General features: G+C 42.5%; 1 protein-coding gene across 2 annotated transcripts in view; it reads right to left on the bottom strand.

Moving 5' to 3' along the window:
- Positions 1–17,482, bottom strand: part of adam12b (ADAM metallopeptidase domain 12b) — a 105,687-nt gene that overhangs the window by 36,393 nt on the left and 51,812 nt on the right. For both annotated transcript variants that reach the window (XM_082142692.1, XM_082142693.1), the window contains exons 7-11: positions 11,213–11,278; positions 10,001–10,072; positions 9,558–9,727; positions 9,051–9,135; positions 2,065–2,213 (exon numbers count right to left, since the gene is read on the bottom strand). In XM_082142692.1, coding sequence (XP_081998818.1) covers positions 2,065–2,213; positions 9,051–9,135; positions 9,558–9,727; positions 10,001–10,072; positions 11,213–11,278 — 542 coding nt within the window. The remainder of the gene's footprint in view (positions 1–2,064; positions 2,214–9,050; positions 9,136–9,557; positions 9,728–10,000; positions 10,073–11,212; positions 11,279–17,482) is intronic.

The following is a 17,482-nucleotide window of genomic DNA, read 5'->3' on the forward strand; positions in this document are numbered from 1 at the left end:
AGAATTTGGAGCTATGAATATTTAAAGTAAAAAAGTAAAAATGATGTCAACCTCTCCTCGTAACCTGCAGCTAAAATAGACGACAAAAACCACCTCTCGTGAATCCCTCCCTCCCCTGAGGTGGCTTTAAAAAGCCCAGAGAGGTTTCTTCACAACATGTTGTCTTGTTGTCATAAGAACACATAATGGGAGAATAGGGGCAGGGCTGTGCTGTTTGTTATGGCCGTGATCCAGGGTCGAGCAGCGGTCCAACAAAAATATCCCCACTATGAGATAAGACATGCACAGCAGAGAGATTGAAAACCGGTCACAGCTGAGAGCGGACAGATGATTTCTAGTGACTGACAAGCAATATTTCAGAAACAGCAAACTGCAACTTAGTTTAGACCGAAGGCTGAAAAAAGCTAGGCATGAGTGCCATAAGTCTGATCCTGGAATATCTCAAAACACAAGAAGTTAATGTGTGTCTCACACACCAAGAATGTTGCATTTTAAGACAAAAAAAAATAAAAAAATTATTGTTTTAAAATGTAATGATTGTGTATTTTAAACAGAATTATGAGGTACTGGCTCAATAATTCAAATCTAACATAAAAACGTCCCCATAGTATACACTTCTGTTAAAAATTGGTTTTTAAAAAGTGACAGTGGAGATATTTATAATGTTACAAAATATTTGTATGTAAAACGAATACTGTTTCTATTCATCAAATAATCCTGAAAAATTGTATCATGGTTTCTGTTCACTAACTGTTTTCAAAATTTATAATAATAAGAAATGTTTCTTGAGCATTAAATCAGCATATTAGAATGATTTCTGAAGGATCATGTGACACTAAAGACCGGAGTAAATTCAACTTTGCCATCACAGGAAGAAATTACATTTGAAAAATATATTGAAATCAAAAACAGTTACTTTAAATTGTAATAATATTTCACATTTTTACTTGTTTTTACAGTATTTTTGTCATACATCTTACAGACCGCAATTTTTTGAACGGTAGTATACAGTACAAAGTGTAACAACGCATACCAGTGGAGAATGAACCAGTTTAATTATACCAAAAGGTTTTACTGGTTAGCATGGTCCCCCTTGCTGGTAGATGTGAGACATAATAAATAGCATATTTGAATAAGTTGTTTTGTATTAATTTTTGTAGTAAAATTAAATAAAAAATTTCATTACAGTGAAAAAAAAAGTGTGAAAAGGACTTTAATGTCACATCTCGCTCATTGCCATCAGCCAATCAGTGTTGTCCTGCTGTCATTGCCATTGCCCTGTCATTCCAAATTGATTAGTCACATGACATTTATGTCTCAAGTGATTGGCTCGAAACAACCTGGCCACAGAACTGAGCACCCAAGGATGGCAGATTTCATATTCGGTCCATTCCAGTACTCCAGTACTACATCTAAAGACCCTATCCCAACTGACTCTCTGGTCCATCGTCTGATAAGGCAAACTGCTGTAAGTGTAAGGAGAGAAATTTCCCATGAGCCAGCCTCACCTTATCAACCTGGTGTTTACCAATGTTCGAAACCAGTCACATGCTGAAAACCATTACCGGGAAGCGTGTTATCACGAGAAGCCAGACGACGACTGAATGTCTGAAATCCAGAAATGAATGTCTGGACAAAGCAAGCCTTCCACCTATCTGCAAGTTTTTGAGTTTCAATCCGAGACAAGCCTCACATCAGTGATGATGTATGGGTATTTAGTGCAAATTCGTCACTGAGACACGGCTAATTAACCCCTGGTCAATAAGATGCAGGTAAACGGCTGATTATTCTCTTGTGTACATGAATGATGAGAGCTTGATTTGCCCGTTCCCCAGATAATGGGGCTCGTTGGAGACTAATTGAGATGTAGAGTGACGCGTCTGCGGTGCATTTATACATCACATCCAGACAGGTTACTCCACTCAGGAGTACAAGAGGAGATTATTAAGGATTTGTTAGATCTTGATCTGTTCAAACATTCTATTTACTCACAATGGTTTGTCAAGCGGCAAAACCTGGTTTGGATAACTCTGTAATCAACATGCTTCTTAAGCACATACTCACCCTGTAGAGGGGGTCATGATGCACCCGCCACGATCTACAGTCATCCTACAGCCGCATCCTCGCTCTGGTGTGTCGTGGTTCATTCCAAAGTTATGGCCTAACTCATGGGCCAAAGTCACAGCTGCTCCCAGTGGATTGTCCGAGTGATCCTATAGGAAACAACACAATGCCATAACATATCTCAAACCAGTTTGTGCTGTATTTATCTGTGTATTGTCTTGATGTATATTACTTTGTACATTGTAAAAGTGTGTGTGGGGGGGGGTCAAAATCACAATAATGTTTGATTAATCTGACGGATGTCTCTTCTTAAAAATAAAAAATAAACTTAAAGTGCGGTAACAGTAGTGAAATTTCACAAGCAACAAAGGTTCGTTGGCTATTAGGGCTGGGTATTGACACAAATTTCACAATTCGATTAGATTTCGATTCACAAGCTTACAATTCGATTCGATTTCGATTCGATTCGATTCAATATTGATTATTTTGGGTATCAGGTACAATACATGGCAAATTTCAAATCTCTTAACAAATCTCTTAACTAAAGCTGTAAACTATGGGAGTCAGTTGTAGCCTACTAGGCTTCATTAGCCTACTATAATGTTGAAGGTAAAAATTTACTGATTTGTATACAAACTTAAATTACACTTTTATTTATTTTTATAATAATAAAGTTATATGAAATATAAACATTTAAATGGTGGCTGTCATAAAACTTGCTAGATTTATTCAAACATGCATTAAATATTGAAGAACATTAAACATGATAATGAATATGTAATATGGTGCATATATTTAGCAAAATGCTCCTCTCTAGAGTACATTTTTCTAGCTGACTAACGAGTTTATGGTCACTGGATATGGTTTTTCGGAGGTAAATGTGACGTTACATTGTTTACAAGCCGTTTTAATGACATCTTTCCACGGTTGAAACAGATTGAGCGATTCCATGTGACATGATACGGATTCCGATAAGTTATCTTTTAACACACTTTCAGATGCTCATTCATGTTTATTTCGCGCTGTAACTGGTATTATTAAGGCGGAAGAGAAGATCATGTGCGTTCCACGCTCCTGCTTCTAGAGCTGAGCTGCGCCAGATCGATCTCACGCCACAGCGCCAAAATGCCATTTATGTTTTGGAATTTCGTAAGAAAATGGACGTAATTTGAAATCTGAGACTTTGTTTCATATCAATAGTAACAAAGCACAAAGATTATTGCGATTTATTGGATGGGATGCGCGCTACAATGTTCCATTCATTCATCAACTGAAAATAGGATGACTAATCGATTCCTGGGATTAAAGAAGTCGACATCAGTTCGTAAAAATGAGAATCGATTCAAATCGAGAAATCGATATTTTTTACCCAGCCCTATTGGTTATTATCAATAGTGTAGCAATGCATGCAGCATAGTTTACTTTCAAACTAAGCGGCTTTCTGTTGGGTCAATGGGGAGAATTCGCTTGACCAACTTGAACTCGTTGCGAAAGCTGTGTGGAGAAATCTTTCGCTCTCACGCAAAATTCCAGATTGCATAGATTTCTATTAAAATGCATGGATTTTGCCCATAAAAATAATGGGAAAACGAGGAACGAAGGAGGGATTGGAGCCATGTCTAGGGCCCAGAATATCAGGACAACACGGAACACCCTACAGACCACTCAGAACATCTTAGCAACTGCAAAAATAAAATAAGGCTGTCAGATATGCACTTTTATAAAATACAAATGTGCTAGAAAAATGAACAGTGCCAAAGTTCAAAGTTCATGTTTATTCAATGCTTACTAGTGTACCACAATAATAATGTTCAAATAATCTTCATGTCGGGTCTTTCTTCATACAAGACTAAAAAATAAAAATAAAAAACCTGTAATAGCTGATTAATAATATATGACGTGAAAGGACCAGCAGACAGCTGTTATTAAATGTCTTGAAGGGCTGTAGAAGCTCCCGTGAATTTTTATCATTTCTCTTTCAAACTCACTCTTTTAAAATCTATTTCAACCTTGCCATAAAACACATATATAAGCATCACTGCTCTTATTCTCCTTCTGTTCTTCTGCTCTCTTCATCATCTGTTCAAAGAGAACAAAGCAGAGCTTCAGCGCTATCCATTTCAGCTGAGGCGAAGAAAACCTCCCTGCTGCCTCACGAACGTGACCTGGTTACCAGCGAACCACCTCTTATAACCCAGAAACAGATTTTTTTTCCCCTTAGATTAGCTGCCATCTTTTCACACAACTATACCCTGACTGCCTTTTTTCCATTTCACTGTACATCAAAATGCCATTTCCCGCCTTGATTACAGGGCAAGGAACATGACAGGCTCATCTTAGCTTTCAGTGCCAACGGGTGATATTTCTTTGCCTCATTTCATTTATTCAAGATCTATAGGGTGCCACTGATGACCGTATATTTTGAGTATGACTGACTTGCTCCTCTCTGAGCATAATTGCAGACTAATACAGTGGTTAATGCCGTGGGAAATCCAGACTTAACTATTCCAAGAAGCCACTACCAAGCTGCCACATTGAGAACGTGGTGCCTTTATAGTGGTAACAGCCATATTTAAGTGCTCTTGTGCTTCTGTCAAGTTAGTTCCAGATTTTGCAGGGTATCTCCTATCAAAGAAATCCCCAACTTTTGGATTCCTAAAATCATGAAAGAAGTGCCCATTATGGTTTGTCCAAAGGTCATATTGTTTCACTCAAATCTTCTTAGGCAATTTGGGAGTTAACACACAGGATTTTGAAGACCTTTTAAGCTGATCAGTCTTATAACATGGTACACGATAGTTTAATTCACTGCAGGATTCATTTTTAGTCTCTGTTTGCCATATGTTAGTGCATGGGGGAGAGACGCACATATGAAAACAAGACTCTGAAACCACAGAAATACATCAGTCAGTGTACAGTGTGTCTTAAATCAAACCTCTTTTCTTCTTCTTTTTCATGTCCCCTCTTTCTCTCTCATTCTCTTTCTCTCTTTAATGGATATGTTGATTTTATGAAGTAATTTGAAGGAATACTCTTCCAAAAAGTGAAAATTCTGTCATAATTTACTCACCCTCATGCCACAGAACACAAAGAGAGAAATTTGGCAGAATGTTCATGCAGCTGTTTTTCATACAAATGAAGTAAAAAGAAATAAATGAACAGAAAACAGAACTACAGAAATAGTCTAATGGCGCTTTTCCACTGCATGGTACGGCTCGGTTCGGCTCGGTACGGTTCGACTCGGCACGGAACGGTTCGGCTCGCTTCGCTTTTCCACTGCGTGGTACGACTCGGCTCGGTACGGCACGGTTCGGTTCGCTTTAGATCGGTTGCTTTTCCACTGCAGTTAGTACCGCTTCAAAGTGGGTGGGACTGATCGTTATAGTTGCCGTCTCTACTGCCATGACATCATCATATTAAATGCGAATTTTTCATTCCGGGTTTCCCCATCCGCTCCTCGGCAACCAACGAGAGGAACGTCTGCACCTCGTCCACTGACCACGATTCAGCCATTTCTTTTTTTAAGTTTATACTATTTTTTTGAAGCAAATACTTTTAAAACAGGCGCTGTGTTGGCTGTTGTCTACTGGCTATTTAAATCTAGCGGGTTTAGTGTCTCGTGTTGTAAATACAATGACGCTGGTAGTGATGATTCTGTCTGACCAATCAGTGATCTGCAGTGTTTCCACGTCACATTTTAGTATCGGTACGGTACGCTTGGAACCTCAACAGAGGTGGTACCATTTAAAGCGAGCCGAAGCGAGCCGTACCGTACCGTACCATGCAGTGGAAATGCGTCATAAGTGAGCCGTACTGAACCGAGCCGTACCGTACCATGCAGTGGAAAAGCGCCAAAGCGTGCCGTACCGAACCGAGCCGTACCGTACCATGCAGTGGAAAAGCGCCATATTTGTCCTGCATGATGGTGCTTTACATACAGCCCCTGGTGACCCTTTCACTTTCATTGTATGGAAAAGGAACAAGATGATCATCTTACCTAACATCTATTTTTTTTTGTGGCAAAAGAACACAGCAATGAAGGGTGAGTAATTGATGACAGCGTTTTCATCTTTGGGTGAACTGTCCCTTTAAGAACTTAATGGAAATCATTAATCATTCAGCACCAAAATAGTTTGTAACTCAGACCTATGGCTAATGACTTCATCTCTGTGAGGCCCTGTTTAAGAGAGCCAGTTTGTTATAGTGGCATGGATGATAGATCTAGACTAATAAAAATGTAAATGTGTGTTATTTAGTCATACAGCAGCAAAGCAGCAATAAATGGCTGCATAGGTAGTAGATTGACAGGCAGCCTCTGGGTGGTTAAGAGAAAGTAGACTAAACTTGCATGACCTTATAGAGCTGAAATGCATATGGATTAATTAGACTAATTTTCACACTAAAGGTACGATGTGCTAAAAGATCATGCACTACAAGAACATAAACAGCCTCTCTGCAGTTGCATTGCACCGTACATGTCAAAAGTTTGGAAACATTACTTTAAAAAATATTTTTTTTTGAAGAAGTCTCTTGCTCATCAAGGCTGCATTTTTTTGATTAAAAAAAATACAGTAATATTGCAAAATATGATTACAAATTAAAATAACTGTTTTCTGTTTGAATATATTTTGTAATGTATTTTAAAAAAGCTGTTATTAAAGAATTTAATAAATATAAATATTTTGTAACATTATAAATGTCTTTACTGTCACTTCAATTTAATGTATCTTTGATGAATAAAAGTATTAATGTCTCTCTTTTTTAATCTTACCACAAATGTTTGAATAGTATCATTGTTTCCACAAAAATGTTAAGCAGCAAAAAACATTTTCAACATTGATAATAATAACAAATGTTTCTTGAACATAAAATAATATTTCTGAAGGATCATGTGACTTTGAAGACTGGAGTAATGATGCAGAAAATTCAGCTTTGATCACAGGAATAAATAAAAATCCATCCACATAGAAAACAGTTCTTTTAAATTGTAATAAGATTTCACAATATTACTGTTTAGCTTTATTTTTTGTGAAATAAAAGCAGCCTTGGTTAGCATAAGAAACTTCTTTAAAAAAAAAAAAGATATAAAAAATTTAATGTTTCCAAACTTTTGATAGGTCCTGTATATTCTTTCAATATCCATTAAAGGGATAGTTCACCCAAAAATGAAAATTAACCCATGATTTACTCACCCTCAAGTCATATGACATTCTTATTTCAGACGAATACAATCGGATTTATATAAAAAAATGACCTGGCTCTTCCAAGCTTTATAATGGCAGTGAATGGCTGTTTCTGTTTTGAAGTCCATAAAAGTGCATCCAGCCATCATAAAAGTGCTCCAAACGGCTCCGGGGGTTACAAAGTAAAACTTTAGCTTTCGGCCAAACGGCCATACGCAGTCTACTTACACCTAAAGCACAACTTGCGCAAATTGGGACATCAAAGTAGCATAGTGTGTCATGGTGTAGTGTAAATATCAGCAGTACGTCGCATTACTCGCATAAGTTGCGCTGTAGACTAAAGTGGAATCCGTATGTTCGTTTGCCCGTTTGTCGTTCATAAGCTAGTTATTTTATTTTATAAAGTGTTAAATATTGATATTTTTCTTACACAAACGCATCGCTTCGCTTCAGAAGGCCTTTATTAACCCCCCGGAGCCGTGTGGATTACTTTTATGATGGATGGATGAACTTTTATGGACTTCAAAACAGAAACGGCCATTCACTGCCATTATAAAGCTTGGAAGAGCCAGGTCATTTAACAGGTCATTTAGTTTTACTGCCAAACACTGGCCCTTCAAGAGAAAACACACCTAAATGTAAAGAGCAGGAATGGGTTAAAGGAGTGGAGGGATTCAGTAGTCTTCTTTTGAGTCACTACACCTTTGCTTCCTCTATCTAACAGGCAGTCTAACCTGCCAAGGCAAAATCCATGAAAAAGTGAATGACTTAAGCTTAAAAATAAAAAAAATAAAAAAGGAGCGAGGTGGTGAAAACAGTAGTACTGATGACTGGTGGGTGCTGGGCAAACAATCAAGATCAGTGTCTATTGATCAGTTGAAAAATTCTGACATTAAAAACAAACAAAATTTTATATATCTGGGCTGCGTGGGATACAACCTATACCATAAGAATGGTTCACCCTAAAATGAAAAGAATGCGCCATTCTAAGCACATATGACTTTCTTTCTGGAACACATAGACACAGACACACACACGCACACGCGCACGCGCACACACACACACACACACACACACACACACACACACACACACACACACACACACACACACACACACACACACACACACACACACACACACACACACACACACACACACACACACACACACACACACACCTGCAGGCTCATTGCAAGGAATGGGACTGAGGCTTTCAAGCCTCAAAAGTCCTTTAGCATTTTTAAGCTTACAGGCCCATTCACACCGAGAACGATAACTATAAAGAAAGCTATAATGATCACTATTAGTGTCCATATCAGAGGACAACATCGTTCTGTTTATTCTCAGTTATGTCGTCTAGTGCTGTTACTGTAATGCTCAAGCTCTTTAAAGCAGGATGGATTCTGATTGGCTGTCAATGTTCTTATAGTTCATCAGCTGCAAAAATCGTTCCGAAAGTGATTCCAACTGTAGTTTCTTTATACCGTTATCATTACAGTTATGGTGTGGTGCTATTCTTTTATATTTAGAACAATATATAGAACTAAATCTTTAGCATTATTATAGTTATCGTCTTTGGTTTGAACGGGCCTCTAGTCCGCATGGGAAAAAGTATGTACCAGGTTTTGAACGGCGTTGAGGGTGAACGGCATAATAACAGAATTTTTATTTTGGGGTGAGCACTCCCTTTAAATTTCAATGGTTTTAAATCATGAAAGTTTAAAACAGCAGGATGGTTGTGCAGCTCAGTGTGAATGTGCTAATTATGGGACACAGAGTGTGTAATGATTGATTTCTCACCATGACAATGCCTCCTGACTGCTCAGCGGTACACATACTCATGATGGGAGCCATGCCTATTGTGGTGCCCTGGAAGTACACCCCACTGCCATAAGAGAATGAAAATGAGATTAAATGTATAAGCCAAATAATAAGACTAAGACTAATACATAGGCTATGTTTAGAATAACATTGTACCATGCTATGGCACTTGCTGAATTAATCATGCAGAGATATTGTAACAAATTATCATACTACTGTATGATGATGCTTTCCTTTTTTAGATAATAGCCTGACTTGGTTATGTATTGCTTCCCCCATAACCTGATTTGGGTATGCAGTTTTTTCAGGATTCTCTGATTAATAGAATATTTAAATATAAATCTATATAAATGTACATTATAAATGTCTTTACTGTCTTTTTTAACAGTTTAATGCATCCTAGATGAATGAAAAGTATTCATTTCTTTAAAAAATAATATCATAACTGTTATAACAACACAGTACATATGCACAAGTTGTTAGTACCTAATAAGTTGGGCGTTATCATGTGGCCGCTGCGGCAGCAGTTTAAGTTTTCTCCAGTCCAAAAACTCATGCAAGGTTGTGAATGGGTCTTGGGTAACTGCACACTTATCGGCATCACTCCACACCTCCAGCCCCACCAGAGCTACACGAATGTTTAGTACTCTGTAAAACTGAGAGAACACATATTATCAAACTCTCTATTCCTTCATGAACTTGGCCCCTTACATCTACTGACAAAGAAATACATAAATCCATCCATATATCTGTTTGGACATCAGTCAATTTATAACCTAAAAATACTCATCTTTCTTTCAAAAGGGGGCTCATTTAACAGCTCGTCCTTTACCTCAGCAGTCCTACATTCATCTCTGACAATCAGGCCTCTATTTTAGACTTCTAATCAAGGGTTCCTATTCATTTGGGTGAAGAATGGCATTTAATACCTTGTCCACGTAATTGGCGATCTCAGCAAGTCTTTGCTTAACCTTCTCCACATCTTTTCCTTGTTTCTGGAACTGAAGACGGAAAGAAAAGAAAAAGTTAAGATGAGATATACTGCAACGAGTATAAAATGGCAGTCTAGATGGATTTTTTTAAACAATGCAGGACCTCCTGACTGACAATATCTTCAACTGTCATTTGTGAGGACATAATCAGAAGTGTTTAATAGCACACTCTTAAGAGCACTCGAAAGTGACCATTATGGCAGGGTAGAGGTGGCACTGAACAATAGCAATCAAAAAAAAAAAAAAAAAAAAAAAGCAAGTGCAATTTGGAGACGAGTGTGACAGGTAGCCATTTTTGGTCCAGAATTGCTTCCCTATCAGATGTAAAACTAAATAAACTAAATTAATATAAGGGATAAAAAGCCTTTTCATGCAAATAGTTTTGCACGAGAATTGAATTACCAGATGTAAAACTAAATAAACTAAATTAATATAAGGGATAAAAAGCCTTTTCATGCAAATAGTTTTGCACGAGAATTGAATTACCAGATGTAAAACTAAATAAACTAAATTAATATAAGGGATAAAAAGCCTTTTCATGCAAATAGTTTTGCACGAGAATTGAATTACTAGGGAGAGAATGAAAAACCCAATCTCTCTGTATCTCTCTCTCTCTCTCTCACACACACACACACACACACACACACACACACACACACACACACACACACACACACACACACACACACACACACACACACACACACACACACATTTTAATATACAGACATCTGTGCTGATAACAGTTTCCTTTTCCCACATCCAATGTTCACTTTATACACAACACTTCCTGTTTCCTGTCTGATCATTTGGGAGCATTGCCCTACTTCCTGTCAGGTCCCACCCTCTATATGACCTGCTTTTGGTCTGTCCTACTAAGGTGAAACAAAGAACCGAAACTTTACCGTAACCCAAATACTGCACAATACAATTGGGTATGACTGCACATTTCCCTTGATTTTTCTTTCTTGATGAATCTAATATTAAAGAACTTAGAGTACACTGTGAAAAATAGTTTGATTGAGCGTGTAAAAACACAAAGTATTATAATATCAATGACTGACACTACACAAAAAATAACTTTTTAACTTTTATTACTTTTTTAAGCACCACAATATCTGTCAAACCTGTGTTTCTTTGTTGTCCTACCTCTCTGTTGTCCGCTACAATTATGAGCTCCACATATTTGGTAGTCTTCTGAACATCCCGTTTATGCTGCCAAACAGAAAAGAGCACATCTTACTGTGTGATCAACCCTTCATTACAAACAAAAGTCACCAGAGGGTCCACCAGAGTGTAGTGACTGGATTCATCCCAGTGACAGGATTCATCCCAGTGACTTTGAATCTGTTCACCAAATAACATTCAGATTTGTTCACTAAATCATTCAGTGACCCATTCTGCAGGTTATACCAGTACGTTTGTGTGTGTGTGTGTGTGTGTGTGTGTGTGTGTGTGTTATAAGCAACTTGTGAATGATTCGCTCAATCGTTTCATTAAAAGCCACCTGAAACAATTCATATTTTTATTCAAATTTGTGCATACAATAAAAAAAATTTAAAAAGCCCTTTAGCTAGTAACTTTTTTTATTTAATCCATCTGAAGTGGTCCAATGGAGGATGCTTGACCATTTTAAAAAAATTAAAAAATTGAGTGATTACCTCTATGTATATTGCAAAACCACCAGATTTTTATTTTTATTTGACAATATTTGCCTAGGTAAATTATAAATGTACCATATTAAAACAAAATTAGGGCCGAGATTCAAATCCTTCCGACTGTAAATTGACCTAAAGTAGGATCTTTGAGTGATCTTTCTTGACCATTAAATTTTATCTTGAAATGTGATATTCTGATCGCCCCTCCCCAGTAACGGGATTTCAACTAGTGTTGCTTTCGTCAACGAAAATTATGACGAAATATTGTCGTCAACGAACCTTTATCACCTGACGAAAACGAGACGAGACGAGACGCAACGTAAATGCTGGTCATGTGACGATGACTAAAATAAATGTATAATGCAATATCGTTGACGAATAAAAACGAGACTAAATGTGGTTTAACAAAATAAAAACTATGCTAAAATGTCTCTTCATTTTCATTGACCAAAACGAGACTAGACGAAATGTTATAACGTCACGACGAATGAGAGAGTTGTGCGTGAACCCGTTTATATAGCTACTGTCTATGGCGTGAACCCATAGCTTTGTCGGCTTTAAATTCTGGTTTGCGATCTGGTCACCCGATTATCAGCAAATTTAACAATATTATTCCATTAGTTATTCCATTAAAATGTCTCATTGATATATTTGACACATTCATAATCGTCACCCTCTGGTTACATGAACGCGTCACCACCGCATCAGCACAGAAAACATGGAGTTTATTTTAAAGAATAATCGCACAACCTATTCGATATTCTATAATTAAATAAACTAATCGAATATTCAAAAATCGTGACTCATCCCTGCATGGAATCTCTTTCTTTTCCCAAATCTTCACTCACGTCTCACCCATTTTCTAAGGGGATTATAAACGTTTCTTCATTGGTTCGCTTTTAATAAGGCCTATTATATTCGTATTCTTTACTGTGGTAAAGTAGAAAATGCTGTAGGACAGATAGCCTACATTTGTACTTGCATGTCAAATTCTACAGTTTGTGCTTGTTATAGACATGGTAAGGCGCGTCAAGTTTAGTTGTAAAGCGCGTTCTCTTACGAGAGGTACTCTTGTACTGCGTAATATCTTACGCTAGGGGAAATCTCTTTTCCGCGAGATACTGAAGCCAAAAAATTATCCTTAATTTTGAAATAATGTAAAACGCGTTGCGGCAGCATGCAGACATAGGCGAGACAGCTCGCGCGCCTATTGGCTGCCCTGCGGCAACTGCAGCAGCCTATCGATAAGGCCCTATCGTGACGTCATCACCAATGGGGGCGCTTCGCGCCCCATACGTCACGTCCCGCCGAAACGGGCGTGGCCTGGGGCTATAAATATAGCATCGAAAGGCTAGCTTACCGATTTTTCATCTCTTCAGCGGAGCTCACGCATCGCTGGATCCAGAGAGAAGAAGCCGCGCCGTGGAAACAGCATTTCAGCGGGACGAGTTCGGTACCTGGAGTCGCTGGCCGCGCCACCTTCAACCACCGTTCCTGCTACGCTATCCGGCGTTATATCCTTTCATTGCATTGTGTGTGTTCGCCGCCGCGACTCACACTCCCTTTCTAAAAGAGCAGAGCGTCTTTTTCAAGATGTCTCGTCCATCCTGTGGCTCGTGCCGAGCCCCACTCAGCGACGGGGACCGCCATGTCATCTGCGTTTCCTGCCTGGGTGAAGGACATGCGGCTCTAGCGCTCGCTGACGGCGGATGCCCTCACTGCGAGCTTATGCCTATGGCGACTCTGAGGACTCGCATGGCAACTTTCCACGAGCCTGCACCCCCCGCTTCGACGCCGCGCCGTAAAAAGCGCCGTGCTCAGCGGATCCCTGAGCCTCCCACCGAGAAAAGCTCGCCGGTGCGCCTGCCAGCTTCGCCGTCTGCTTCTCTCGAGTCTCTCACTCCCGGACAGTGGCCGCCGCTGGCCGCCGCTTCCGCCGGAGATGACAAGGAAGAAGCGGCAGTTTTCGAGGAGGACAACTGCTCTATCCTGGCTTCGGACAGCGAGGATTGGGCGAGCTCTGTGGACCTCGCCCCTTCTTCTGCCCGCGAGTCGTCAGGAAAACGGGCCAGCATTGAAGCTGAGCTGATGCGTCTGCTCACACAGGCCACAGAGAGCCTCGGCCTCGAGTGGTCCGCGCCCGCCGAGCCTACACGCAACCGTCTGGACGGCTGTTTTCTGCAAGGGGACCGCGTTTCCACGCCCTCAAGACCCGCCCCGTTTCTTCCTGAGCTTCATGAAGAACTGGCAAAGTCTTGGAGCGCCCCTTTTTCAGCCAGGCTACGTTCCTCTGCTTCGGCGGCATTCTCCGTGGTGGACGGTGCCAAAGACAGAGGATACCTCGCTCTCCCTCTAGTGGAGGAGGCGGTAGCAGCCCATCTTTGCCCGCCCTCTGCTGGACGGCGGACTAAGACGGCGCTACCTTCAAAAGCCTGCCGCGCTACTTCCACCCTGCACAGTCGCGCTTACACCGCCGCTGGGCAGGCTGCATCAGCGCTACACACTATGGCCACTCTCAAGATCTTCCAAGCTAACCTTCTCCGAAAGCTGGACGAGGAAGGCACGGAAGCAATCAACGTGGCGGATTTAAGGAGCGCTACGGACCTCGCACTCCGCGCTACGAAATCCGCTGCACAGGCCATAGGGCGGAACATGGCCTCTCTCACCGTTGCTGAGAGACACCTCTGGCTGACGCTTTCAGAAATGCCGGACTCGGAGCGCTCTGTGTTCCTCGACGCCCCCGTTTCTGCTACTGGCCTCTTTGGATCGTCCGTCAAAGATTTCGCGGACAGATTCGCTGAGGTACAAAAGACGTCGCAGGCCATGAAGCACTTTTTGCCAAAGCGCTCTAGCTCCGCATCAGGCCGCTCTAAACAGCCGTCTGCTCGCAGCTCGCAGCCACCGCCCCCCGCCGCCGCTTCACAGCGTCGACAGGCCCGGGACCAGAGACCACGCTCTCGCTCTGCCGGCCGCCGCCCCCCACAGCGTGGGACTCGGCCGAAGGTTGAGATGAAGCCCGAGGCCTCAAAGTCTTCCTAGCCAGCTTAGGAAAACGACGGTGTTCAAGCCCCGCTGCGGCCGGGTTTCCACCAAAACTTCCCGCTCGTCCAGTTCCATTACATGCGACTGTTCCAGTGTACTCTGCAGTAAACAAGTCGGTTGCATTACCCGCTTGCCTGTACACAAACGCCGTTTTCACGGCGACCCAGATAAATCCTGTAAAGAGCGTATTTTCTGGTATTCCGGCCACGGCCGACGGTGTTATGAGTGTAGTAAAAATGCCCACTGCCCAGTGCCCATTCCTACACACAGACACAGCCCGCCCCACAGGGCTCGCGCACATAAAATCGACTCATGTCGATTGCGCACAGAATGTAGTGAACGTGCCCACGTCCCAGTGCCCACAAACACTACACGCTGCATGTCTCTTGGTTTCTGTAAAAACGAAACCAACACACATACAACCGACTCAGGTCGATGGTGTTTTCAGTGCAAATGTGCCCGCTGTCCTGCGCCCACATTCACTCACAGACATGACGAATCCCTCGGTTTCCCCCACGCTCGCCGTCTCTCAGCTACCTGCCGTGAGAGAGCCCGCCCGCTGTGATCAAAACACTCCCCGCCTCGAGCGCTGCAAATGCGGTGTCTATAATACAGCATACCGAAGCTCCCCGGTCGCCACTATGTCACGACCAGAGCTCCAATCTCATTCAACCCTTAGCTATGCACGCACATGCGTGGGCAAAGCTTCCCGGTGTATCAGAATGGGTGCTGAACATTATAAAAAGAGGCTATTCGCTACAGTTCGCTCGACGCCCCCGCCGTTGTGCGGTGCGAGTCGAAACCACGGTAGAAAAGGAAGTAGCAAGTGTACTTCGTACCGAAATTGCGAAGCTGTTGAGCAAAGGGGCAATAGAGCCTTTATCTCAAGCTCAGAGCGAAGGGGGGCTATACAGCAGATATTTTCTGGTTCCGAAAAAAGACGGGGGTCTCAGACCCATTCTAGATCTAAGACAACTGAACGTAGCGCTTTCAAAACGCAGGTTCAGAATGCTCACAACCAAGAAAATCCTCGCGCAAATTCGCCACGGGGACTGGTTTGTGTCAATAGATCTGAAAGACGCGTATTTCCAAATACAAATAGCGTCACGTCACAGGCGATTTTTGAGATTCGCCTTCGAGGGCCAGGCTTATCAATACACAGTCCTACCGTTTGGCCTGTCCCTAGCACCCCGTACATTCACGAAGTGCATGGACGCAGCCCTCGCTCCCCTGAAACTTCGGGGAATGCGAGTTTTGAACTACTTGGACGATTGGCTGGTTCTAGCTCAGTCACATACGGAGCTCATAGAACACAGAACCATTTTACTCGAACATCTCGAGAATCTGGGTCTCAAAGTCAACTGGGCGAAAAGTTCACTGTCTCCCAGTCAGAGAATATCTTTCCTGGGCACAGAACTGGACTCGCTGTCAATGACAGCTCAAATATCGCTACAGCGCAGATTGACTATTCAGCGCATGACAGAAACCTTCCGCCGCGGCACTATAGTCCCGCTAAAGAAGTTTCAAAGGATGCTCGGTCTCATGGCAGCAGCATCCACAGTTCTCCAGCTGGGTCTGCTTCGCATGCGCCCACTGCAGTTCTGGCTACAAGCGCAAGTACCGCGTCGAGCATGGACTTCAGGTCTCTTTCGTCTCAAGGTCGATCAGGAATGCGTCTCAGCACTGATACCCTGGAGAGCGACCGACTGGTACCAGTCAGGTGTAAGCCTGGGGACTTCCTCGAGTGTGAAGGTGGTGTCCACGGACGCCTCCACCTCGGGATGGGGAGCACTGCTCGAGGGCAGACCGTTTTTTGGCCAGTGGTCAGAACGGGAAAAGCTTCTGCACATAAACTGCCTGGAAATGATGGCAGTCGACAACGCGCTGAGGCGCTTTCGTCCCCAAATAGCAGGACACCACGTCTTGGTCCGCTCGGACAACATGTCAGTGGTAGCCTACATAAATCGCCAGGGAGGCATCACATCCCGAAACCTATACAGGTTAGCGAAACGCCTCCTGGTATGGGCTCAGCACAATTTGCGCTCGCTCAGAGCAGCGCATGTGCCTGGCCACCTGAATGTGGGACCAGACAGACTGTCCAGGAACAATGTTCCAGCAGGAGAATGGTCACTGCATCCGCAGACAGTCCAACTGCTGTGGCAGACATTCGGCAGAGCAAAGATAGACCTGTTTGCGTCTCAAGAAAACGCTCACTGCCCGGAATTTTTCTCAAAGAGCAGGGATGCGCTGGCCCACGTCTGGCCCCGCTGCCCGCTCTATGCCTTTCCCCCCATCACGCTCCTACCTCAGGTATTAGAGCGGATCAGGGAAAGCAGATGCTCAGTGTTACTGGTTGCTCCGTTCTGGAAGAACCAGGCTTGGTTCCCAGTTCTTATGCAGCTGACGAGCACTGCCCCATGGCCAATACCAGTGAGGAGGGACCTCCTCTCTCAAGCCAGGGGCTCGATCTGGCATCCTCGCCCGGAGCTTTGGTCCCTACATGCGTGGGCCATCAACGGGTACCCTCTGATATCCCAGAGGGAGTGTTAAACACGATCATGCAGGCTAGAGCTCCCTCTACGAGACGGCTCTATTCCTCAAAATGGTCAGTGTTCTCCAGCTGGTGCACAGCACGCGGCTTTTCACCCCTGGACTGTGGAGTGACGGAGGTTCTCTCCTTCCTACAAGAGCTACTGGATGAAGGCAGAGCCCCATCCAC

The sequence above is a fragment of the Leuciscus leuciscus genome, assembly GCF_965113295.1.
Source record: "Leuciscus leuciscus genome assembly, chromosome: 17".
Lineage (NCBI taxonomy): Eukaryota > Metazoa > Chordata > Actinopteri > Cypriniformes > Leuciscidae > Leuciscus > Leuciscus leuciscus.